The sequence below is a fragment of the Mycteria americana genome, chromosome 2 (genome assembly GCF_035582795.1).
Source record: "Mycteria americana isolate JAX WOST 10 ecotype Jacksonville Zoo and Gardens chromosome 2, USCA_MyAme_1.0, whole genome shotgun sequence".
Taxonomy (NCBI): domain Eukaryota; kingdom Metazoa; phylum Chordata; class Aves; order Ciconiiformes; family Ciconiidae; genus Mycteria; species Mycteria americana.
This window is the reverse complement of record NC_134366.1, coordinates 171,283,248-171,293,997: the sequence shown is the minus strand read 5'-3', so window position 1 is coordinate 171,293,997 and position 10,750 is coordinate 171,283,248. Positions and strand designations below refer to the sequence as shown.

The 10,750-nt window shown below is 42.4% G+C and overlaps 1 protein-coding gene across 2 annotated transcripts in view; it reads right to left on the bottom strand.

Moving 5' to 3' along the window:
• Window positions 1–2,211: 2,211 nt before the first annotated feature.
• The window catches only part of DENND3 (DENN domain containing 3), a 41,832-nt gene continuing 33,293 nt past the window's right edge, over window positions 2,212–10,750 (bottom strand). For both annotated transcript variants that reach the window (XM_075495346.1, XM_075495347.1), the window contains 5 exons: window positions 9,723–9,883; window positions 7,948–8,081; window positions 6,797–6,912; window positions 6,530–6,667; window positions 2,212–3,737 (listed from right to left, as the gene is read on the bottom strand). In XM_075495346.1, coding sequence (XP_075351461.1) covers window positions 3,537–3,737; window positions 6,530–6,667; window positions 6,797–6,912; window positions 7,948–8,081; window positions 9,723–9,883 — 750 coding nt within the window. In that variant the 3' untranslated portion in view covers window positions 2,212–3,536. The remainder of the gene's footprint in view (window positions 3,738–6,529; window positions 6,668–6,796; window positions 6,913–7,947; window positions 8,082–9,722; window positions 9,884–10,750) is intronic.

Genomic DNA, 10,750 nt, shown 5'->3' with positions numbered 1-10,750 from the left:
TGCCACTAAGCAGAGGAGTTCCTCTGCCTGGGGGCACCTCCCACAGGTCTGCTCACTATTGCCATCGGGTACTGGCATGAGAGCAGGGCACACCCTGACGACACCCGGGTGGCAGCATGTTCCCATCGGAGCTCTGTCTGGGAAGCTGCGTCAGTCGTGGTGGATGCAGAGCTTAGAGAGGCCACGGCTTTCTGCCGGGTGGATACCATTGCTCCCTGGTAGAGCTGGCAGAGTTCAGCGCCCTTCCTGCACGCCTTCCATGCAAACTGCCATGCCATGCCCTTGCTGACGCACCGCGCCCTGTCACTAGCACTCCCTAAGGGCTTCTTTTATACTTGTGTGGGCTTGGCCACCGTTGCTCCTGTCCCCGCTCAGGTCTCCTCACCCACTGTGGTGCGAGCTGCAGGTTCCTGGTGGGTCTCTCCGCTCCCCTGAGGTTGCCCCAGTTCAGGAAACCGGGGAAAAATGAACAGCAAAACGGAGTTGAACAAACATTAGCCTTGAACTTCAGTTGGCTTCCAAGGAATGGGAAACACTTCACAGAGGCAGAGCAGAAGGGGATGGTGGCACAGCTGGACTGGGGGAGGACCTGGCCAGAGGCTCATGCGGAGGCTGACTAACCCCAACAGCAGCTCAGTGTTAGGGCAAGAGAGGGATTGAGTGTGCTTAGACCCATCACTTACTGCGTCTCTACTCCTGCCAGGGGCATCTTACTGCTTGGAAGGACTTTGTCCCTTCTCTGGGGAGCAATTACTTGGAGACAGGCAGAGAGGAGCCTCTCCGGAGCATCTCTCAGAGCAAGGAAAGGAGAACAGACTGGCAGGGTGCAGGGCCTCTGTTGTCAATCAAGACGTTTATAAATATTTATAAAACTTCTGTTTTCTATTCACATAGCAACCTCTAAAGACTGTTTTGAGATTGAGACAATTTCAGGTAGAGCACAAAACTTTCCCACTGTTTGTCAGCCTGTTTTGAGCCCTGACAATCTGCCTTTTAACTGAAACGCTCAACAAATGTTTTACAAAATCCAAGCCAACAAGCGCTACTATTTCTAGTCTCACAATTTGCAGGAGTCTTTGCTACGGGCCAACACAGCATCATGCTAAGCGTTACATGACCATAACCAGAAGAACAGTCTCTGCCTCAAACAGCTTGCCCCAGGGTGAAACAACAGCCGGACAGAGAGACAAATATACAGAAGTCACGAGCCAGTATCAGTTAGCAGGATCAGTGTGGGCTGCGCGCTGTCACATAGACCTGGCAAGCTCTTGGTAGGCATCACGGCAAAGAGGAGTTCTGAGGATCCCTTCTCCTGTGCCTTCCCACTACCATGAGAAGTAACTGAAAATCCACTGAAAACTGAAGAAAACCGTTCCTGCAGGTTCATTTCCACAGCTGTAATGCTGGAGCAAAGCTGAAATGGTAAGTGAACACAGACCTGCGCTTTCTCGTCACACCAGGTGAGACAAACCAACGTGCCATCGTGCTCCTCAAGTCAGTTGAATTGGTATTGCTGGTTGTCCTGCTCTTGGGGATGGGTTAGTTTTCTTGAAGGATCTTTGCATCTCATGGTTTTGTCTGATGTGGTTAAACTCTTCTCCTGGTGTTCAACAGCTGCTATTAAAGAAAGCAGTGTTTTTAAAAAGGAGACATCTACTCAATAAATTATGTCCCTATTCAATAAATTACTTTGGAGTCTTTTATCAACAAAATTTACAAGCTTGAAAATGGACATTTGCTAGTTTTGTCATCTGACATTTTCACAAGCTGGGTACAAACCAGTTGAGAAGGCAAAACCAGGTTTAAAAGGTCTGGCAGGAATGAAAATCAATGAAGGCAATGACAGGCAGGTGGCAGGTTGGTGTAGCTGGGTTCATCTCTGCAGCAAGTGAAATTTCTTTAGCAGCACTTGTGTGTCTCTGTACAGAGAAATCTTTTAATTCAGTAAATAATTTGTTTCACTTACTACCACCAGCTAGCCAGCTGCCAGGGGAGGAAATAAGGAACCTGAAAGTTACAGATGAGGGGTTCAAAGGAGGACACATTACCAACAGAAACTGGTTTTAGAAAGGAGAATACATAGAGAGAAAAACCCAGGAAATTACTCTCCCTAGAACACAGATAGGATGCGAGTCACTGCTAAAAATCATAATTTCTGTACTGTGTATTGAGTTACACAAGAAAAAGAACACTGTACAAAGAGAGGCCAGAGTATCAATATAGTGTTTAATATTCTTAAATTTAAAAAAAAAAAAAACAAACCCCAAACTAAAAAGGTAAAATTTCAGTTACCAACATATGATAAAACCTTTCATCAGCACATTGAAAGAGTTAGAAATATTACATGAAGTATATTTCCAGTAGTTTACACTTCTATTAGGCCTACAGTGTTTTATTTATTAACAAAAGTAGCAGCCCATTTTTTCCTTCTTTCCTATTTTAAATATTGTATTCCACCTTACTCAGCACTGACACAGATAAAACTATTCTGCATAGATTTATTGTTTTACTTGTAGATAATTGTCATCAATAGAAAAAACAATGCACATCAGGAAGTGATTAGGCAATGCTGCTCAAGACAATCCCCTAGATTGCAATCCGATGACGCTTGCTTCAGTAATTAAGGAGTAGTTTGATGAGTTGGCAGAACTTAAAAATTAAGCAGGTTCTACCCAAAATAACAGCAGTTCCTCTGATTACAGAAATGACAACTGAAGGGAGGAGTGGCAGAGGTTTGTTTGCACAGTAACTGAAAGGTTGCTTCCAAAAGCAAGTATAATATATATGGAAATTAAATAAAGTGCTTCAGAAGAAAAAAAATCAGTTTCACAAACTGTTACAAATGCCAAGTGCTGTGCATTGTTTTTAAAGGGAAAACAAGTTTACAACAGTCATTAAGAATATCCAAGTATCTTGTTTCACCAGCAGGGAGCTTTCAGTGCTACCAGGGAGAGCCTGTCTGTGTCTATATTTTAAATAATACAGCACCATAAATATACATACAGGGATAATGGACAGTCTTCCCAGCTAAATCTAGCTGCTAGTTCAGAAAGATACTCGGCATTTACAGTAATTCCATAAATCCAACAAACACACTTAGTTTTTTCTTTTTGGTGACCATTTCCAGCTATTACAGGCTGTAAAGACAGTATTAAATCCACTTTTCAGGCAACCCATGCGCTGCCCAGAAAGAGCTCCAGTGGAATTACTAAGCTGGCTTCAGCGCTCTCAATGCAATCTGCACCACGCAGTCTGGCCTATAACCCTGACCCTTCACAACAACACACGTCAAGTTTAAAGCCACTGACCCCTCTATTCACGTTTCCGTTTATCAAACATGCAGGAACGGTACAAGGTGCAAGGAGAGATTCACTTCTATTTCCATGTTCTACAACAATGTAGGGACTAAAATAACTCAATAAATACAAAACAATAACACTGACAGGTGGTTGAAATATATGCAAAATGCTGGAGTAAACACAGCCTGAGGTCTTCACTTTTTTCCGGCACAGGTAGACCTATTTTGAATAGCTTAACTACTCAGCTTTCCAAATGGCAATCTTCCCTTCTTCCTTTCCAGAGCCGCTGAGGACATATCTGTCCTCTGCTGAGCACAGCGCCTTTACTGTATCGGCATGACCAACCAACTCTTTCTCCACAGTCTTCTTCTCAGCACTGATCACATAGATCTTCCCCTTGCTTTTGCCTTGCGATCTTCCACTGCTGCCAACCCACATCTGGAGGAAAAACAAAACAAGACAAAACTACAATCATTTTCAGTACTTTACATTTCAGTCTAGGATGCAGTTGAGGAGTTTTACATGCCACATTGATATGGTGAGGGCTCTCTCTTGCTAGGCTGGAAAAGGCAAACACTGAAAATTTCCTATATATATATCTCTATCTGTTGGAGTTCATGTCTATCTCTCTCTCGCACTCCCTAATACTCCTCAACCTACTCGCCTCCTCCCAGAGCTCTGCCACTAAGCAGAGGAATTCCTCTACCTGGGCGCATCTCCCACAGGTCTGCTCACTACAGCCATCCGGTACCAGCATAAGAGCAGGGTGGCACGCTGCTGGGTGGCAGCATGTTCCCATCGGAGCTCTGTCTGGGAAGCTGCATCAGTTGTAGTGGGTGCAGAGCTTAGAGAGGCCACAGCTTTCTGCTGGGTGGATACGATTGCTCCCTGGTTGAGCTGGCAGAGTTACAGTGCCCTTCCTGCGCACCAACTGCCGCGTGTACTGCCACACCGCAGCCTGGTCACGGCACTCCCCAGGGGCTTCTTCTGTGGGGGGACTTGGCTGCTGTTGCTCCTGGCCCCACCCAAGTCTCCTCACCCACTGTCATGCAAACTGCGGACTCCTGCTGGGTCTCTCTGCTCCCTTAAGGTTCCCTCGGTTCAGGAAACCCCCCTGTGCACCACGCTCGAGCACTCCGCTGCCGATCCTGCTGGCACTGGAGCTGCTCGCCTCAGTGACTCGACTTGCCTTTGGTTCCACAGACCCAGGGCAGAGAACAAGACAGAAGGTGTCACTTTACCACTATATAAACCACAGCATACCCGTATCTTGAGTGCTGTGTGCAGTTCTGCTCTCTGCACTGCAAAAGCAGAGAAAATCCAGGGAAGAGTAACTAAAACTATCAAGAGAAAGGAACAGCCGTCATATGAGCAAAGATGGAAAAAGCCAGGACTTAGGCTGGAGAGAAGGCAGCTAAGGAGGGATCACGTTAAGGTTTACAAAATCACAAAAGTGCAGATAAGCAGAATATAGAACCATTGTTCAACACATCCCACAATTAGAGAAGTAAGGGACACGTGGAAACCAGTAAGAGTTCAGTTTCACTTAGAAGAAAATACTTCTCTGTACATGGCTGGCAGTGAACTTCTGGAACCTGCTGCTACAGGAAACTGTGGCACCAGCAAGTTCAAAATGAAATCAGATCCACAGAGACTGCATCCAAAAATAGATAATAGAAGACTGAGGTAGAGGTGTACACTTTAGTACTCCTAAACAAGAACCATGGACAGTGAGGGAGCTTAAGGGGAATGGACTGCAGATACAGGCCACGTTCACACACTCTCCCTACATAGCATTGCTATTGCCACAGTCAGAGGCAGAATATGGGGTCAGCTGCATCTGGTCTGACCCAGCAGAAAACAGCTGTGGTCTTCTTGTGCATAGTTTGGTACAGGGTAAGTACTCATCGTTGTGTACTAACAACACTTGCCAGCCAGAAAGCATCCTATTTCAGATAGACGCATTATGCAATTGGTTTTGTCTCAGGTTTCTTACAGACAAACAATGGCTTGGTTTTAATCAAAGCACTTAAAAGCAAGCCTGTGGCAGACAACCCTATCAATGTTGTTGGTAGCCTTTACCATGCTGCAAGTTCATTCTCAGTACTGTAATGCTGTGTAGAAGAGGAGTATGGGTGCTCCAGCTACTACAACAGGCTCCAGACTCCCCCTTGGATAACCAAGGCTGCCAAGCTGTTGGCAGGCTGAAAGACGGTGCGTTGAACACTCAGGTTCAGAGGATGGATCACACGGCGATATTTTCCAGTTGTTCCTTTTGTATCAATGAGTTGGACTACAATGTTAGTTAAGGTGGAGCTGAGCAAGTAATAAGTGGAAGAGAAAACGAACAAAGTTTTTAAGTAGAACAAAAGAGAGCTTAATGCCTTGGGGTTTCCAAACAATCCTCTAACTCCCTTAAACCAGGGGTTAAATATATTCATCTCTACTTTGGGGATGTGTATCTCAAGGTTTTTCCATTTCGGTTCACAAATCTAACCACGGGCTGAATACACAGAAAGCTTCCCTATTTCATGAGGCACTTCACAAAAAAAAGTTATTTTTGAGGAAGGAAGGAGAGAAAATCTGAGAAAAAGATTCAGAAAGTTGCTTTCCTGATAGATATATATTACCTATTAATTTGCAAATTAATCCTAAACCTGTCCATGTGGTATTACAACTACAGTCATTTGCACAGCTACTGATACCATGCAGAAAGAGCAGGTATGCAGCCTGAGGCCAATAACGACAGGGACACAAGATGCTAAGGTAGGAAGCCATTGGCTCCTTTGGTCTCTGCTGAGTTAGGAATGTGGTAACTAAACAAGAAACAAGTCATCTACAAAAATAGGCCAGCTAATTGGCATTTACTTTTTATCTATTAACCTTTTCCAAGGCTTAGTCTTAGGAGCCCTGAGCTTAAATACCAAGGGACCTAAACTTTCAATTTCTACGGTTCCCTGAAAATGTCAATGGCTAATAAAATTCACCACGCATTTAATTACTGATGAGGCTTTTAGCTTGGCATGCATTTTGGGGTATACCTGTAACAGCCAGTTGTGTTGGGCAGTCATTAGCTTCTCTGATTTCAAAGAGGAATCAACGTTTCAAACCAGTACATATGCAAACACCCAGTAAGGAAGCTAACCAATGACAGCCCATGAGAGCTGCAAGCAAACAAAACTTTAGTAAAGAATTCCCCAAGAGGTAAAAACAGTCCAAATGCTTCTCACCTGATTTTTAACTCTTATCATACAAGTAATCTCAGAGCAATCTTGAAGATGAATCTTTTGAGGTGTACTTGTAAAGTCTTTGGTGTTCCAAATATACAGGTCACTACTCCCTGAATAAGATGCCCACACTTCATCTCTCTAAAGCACAGAAAGATATGTTTAATATGAGCACTGCTGACAGGAAGTATATTGTGATAAGTAACTATGGCTTGTAATGCAACACAGTCATGCTTCGTTTAAAGGCTATTAACAGTTTAAATATAATACCTCAGGAAAGAGCTGGAAGCAGAGAAAATAGGAACACACATCCTTCAGGTGATGCTCAATTTTCATTTGTAGTCGAAACTCATAAGTAGACACTACAAGTATGCAACTTCCAGTACCTTCAATATTAAAGATAAAGGGTTAGTATCAGAAGTGCCTACTCCCTCCATCTCTATAAACCATGGAGAAAAAAGGCAAAATCAAATGGATGCATCTAACAACTGTCTTGTTTCTCAGTCAACAGTGAAATCTTTGAGGTACTTCTTCCTGCTTTTCACAGTATCTATTTTTTAGATCTGCTCTTTCTCCAAACACTAGTCGCTATTCTGCAGTGCATACATCTGTTAGTTTAGAGTCCAAAAATGATGGGAGGAGAGGAAACAAACTCCTTAAAATTAGGACATCTCATACCTAGGTTCTGAAATACACAATTATTTTCACCTACAGAACTGAGATCAAGTGTCTGTGCTACAAAGTTAACAGGGCTGAATCCTTACCCACCACAGCACTGGCAGCATTGCTACTGCTCACAGCAGGGCCAGGAATTTCCCAAGGCTTTAGCTGCTGTTCTGTTAAGATATGTTTGGATCCAGGCTCTTGTGTATGGCAGAGAATCAGTGCAAAATCCGTGAATCGGTCGCCATTTATGAAACAACTTCAAGAAGATCTTTTACCCTAGCACAAAGCTTTACTTAATTCATCTAAACTCCTACAGAGGGGATGACATTTCTAGAAGCGGCCAAAATGCAAGTCTGGGGATTACCAAGTCAGACCAATACCCTAAAATCTAGCTGAAATACCAAAAGCAATTTGCAACCACTATTGCCTCTCTAAACTGTAAAAGGACTTTCTCAAAGTTTTCCATTCCAATTTACAGGCATCACCAGGAGAGGTCAGTCAAATACAGTGTAGCCAGAAATCGCATCTTGCAGCAGGGGCAATACCTCCAGGAGTGATCCAAGCTAGCCATCTATATGTCTTTTGGAGGCCTTACCTACAGAAGGCTGCTTAAACAGACTAAGTGGAGAATGGGGGAAGAACATCACATACACATAAGTCTGAGTTTGAGATTAATGTATTGTTCTGTCTAATACAACAGTGTATTATGTGAACATGTACTTTTTTTTTTTTAATTATTTGAGGAATGAACTTACAGCACCACAGCTGGTCATTATGAAGCTTGATAGAAGTGAGATTTTGGCAGGGCAGCTGAAAGACACGGTTAACTTTCAGAGTGCTGATGTTCCAAGCAATCACTGTTCCATCTAAACTGCTTGAGTACGCTTCACTGTTGGTATAGATTAAAAAAATAATAAAAATAGTAAAGTGTACATTCCTGTTCAGAACAGAGTGCATACACAGAAGAGACTTACTTGCAAAATAACCAATTTTACAGTAAGCCAAATTAATGTTGTTCATTTCAGAGACTGGAAGAGTAAAGCACAGTAACTATTTCCAACAGAAAATGGACTGAAGTCCAAAGCCTTCCAGGACAGTTACTATCATTATTTTAATAGCAAACAATTAGACTAGTTCAATTCTTTTAAACAAGGTGACCAGAGTCTTGAGTGGACAGGAACATGTCCATCCTGTGCTCACCAAGATGCCTACAGAAGGATCTAAACTTTTTTCTTCCCTCACTCTATTCTAGGTAGCTGGCTCTAGACAGCTGAAAGTTCATTTAAGCAACCAACAGCTCTGGGTTGCAGCCAGGCATCCACCTTTCAAGCTGCTTATGTCTCCTATTAGAACAAAAGTATTCTAATTCTAGTACAGATATTTTTTTCTTCTTAGATTATACTTTACAAACTCTGTATCAGTGGAAACACTGCAGACTAATTCAGAGCTCTAAGTAAACTACAGCATGCATTACATCATGCATGAGGAGTTAAGTACAACAAAAACTTTCCCTGTAATTCTCCTGCACACTGTTGCCTGTTGGATTTTCTCTCTTTTTCTCTCAAGTTCAGACAAAAATACCTCAAAACTGTTTTAGTTTGCTACTGCACCTGAGAAAACAAATTATACTATCCCTTTTTTTTTTTTTTACCTTTAACATTTGTTGTCTTCAGATGAGAAAACCTTTTTCAGAAGGTTCCAACAACACCTAAGCAAATTCTCCCTGTGAAACCCACTTACGCCTGCTGCACCACTGGCAGAGCTATGGCTGACGTCTGGTCTGGCCTGGGAGCTGCTGCTCCCATAGGAAGACAGCAGGTTAAGGCCTCCAGCCAATGCTCTTCCCAGTGCTACCAAAAGATCAAAAGCATTTTGCCTGAACAAAATAATAAATGTATTATTTTTTACAAACAGGAAGAAAAAAAAACCAGAAGCATGCTGTAAACATCTAGTCAATGATATACTTAAACCAAAAATGAAGTGGTCTTTAAACTGCAACTGTATTGATTCATCAATGGATGCTGCCAATTCCTGGCTGCTCTCATCCTCGTCCAGAAAAACATTCCTTTATCCTCTTTGTTCCAAAGTACATAATGCTCTTTCTTTAAAAAGGAAATTCTTAGGTTACCATATACAATATGGGAGCTACAAAAATGGGCTAAATGAAGGCTTATGTTAGCAGGATAAGCCCTCCTCGTTTAAAACAAAAAATTATTTCCAACAGTTAGGAAAACCAGTCACTGGTTTCCTATATGGGCTCCTTTTCCTTGAGCACAAGTTAACTTTTTGCCTTCGTTTCAGTCAAATAATTAAAGCACAATACTGTATCACTTGGATCTTTAACTAGTCCTCTGCTCACTGTAGTCCAAATTCTCTAGACTGGTAAATACTGTTCTAGCTACCTAAAATGGCTTTCTGTTTAACCACAGAAAGATTCTCCACATGCCCATGACTCTTCTAGTGGTACAGATGTCCTTCACATTTGCTTGTATATGTATTTTTAAGAAGAAAACTTTGTAATTAAATATACCTGGGTATTCCATTCTTCTTTTCCACAATGATGTCTGTAACATGGGAACGATGATCATTTAGTTGCTTATTACAAGACATACTGTGGGTGTTGATTATATAAATAATGGAGTCTTGAGAACCAATCCACACTTGACTCTGTTCTACCATGATCATACAAGTCTGGGGAGAAAAAGCAGGATTAAATAAAATCTAGAAGAAAAATCACTCTCTAATGTAACACGGAAAAAGGCTGTACTAAGATGCTACAGTTTTCTGGTGATTACAGTAAGAGATCAAGACTCGGCGCTCCAGTATTCTATCCTTTGCTCTGCTCTATAAATAATGAGAGAGGACAGATCTCTTTGCTGAGTTTATCCTTCAGTAAATAGGATTAATAATGTATCTTGGTAACTGACTCAAAGCTGTGTTTCCTGGCCCAAACAGAGTAAATGTTACAAAGGGCATCAGGGGAAACCACAGAAGTTAGTGTGTTTCTCATTGGAGAAACACACTGATTGGAATTTCTGATTGGAAGCCGTCCTAACCATCTGATATAAACATACTTCCTACTTCAGTTAGAAGTGGTGTCTAAGAAAATACTGTCTTCTCTACTGTCTGTGGAACATCCTTCCCCCATTCAGAAGCTCTTCATTTCTCTCCCTCCCGAGTCCCATCAGTTTCAAACTTTCCTCCTCTTTTCTTTCTCTTCTTTACAATAGGTCAGTATCTGACTCTTCTCCTGGATTTCCATCTTCCCTCCACCCAGCCCTTCACTATCAGCTTTACCTCTCCCTTTTTGACTCTCTCCCACATTCATCCACAGTGATGTTTCTCAGCTTTCACACAAGTGACCTATCCAATCCCTTTTCCTGCATGTTTTTCACTCAGTCTGCAGCTCTGGTTCAGCTTCCCCTTTCATCGAGAGAATTATTCCTTTCAGGTGGTCTTTCACAAGCAACTCTCTTTAACCTGCTGGTTGAGTCACCTTCTTTTAGAGTGCTAGCTCTCTTTCAATATCATCCACCTGGTTTCCTTACACCTTTCTCC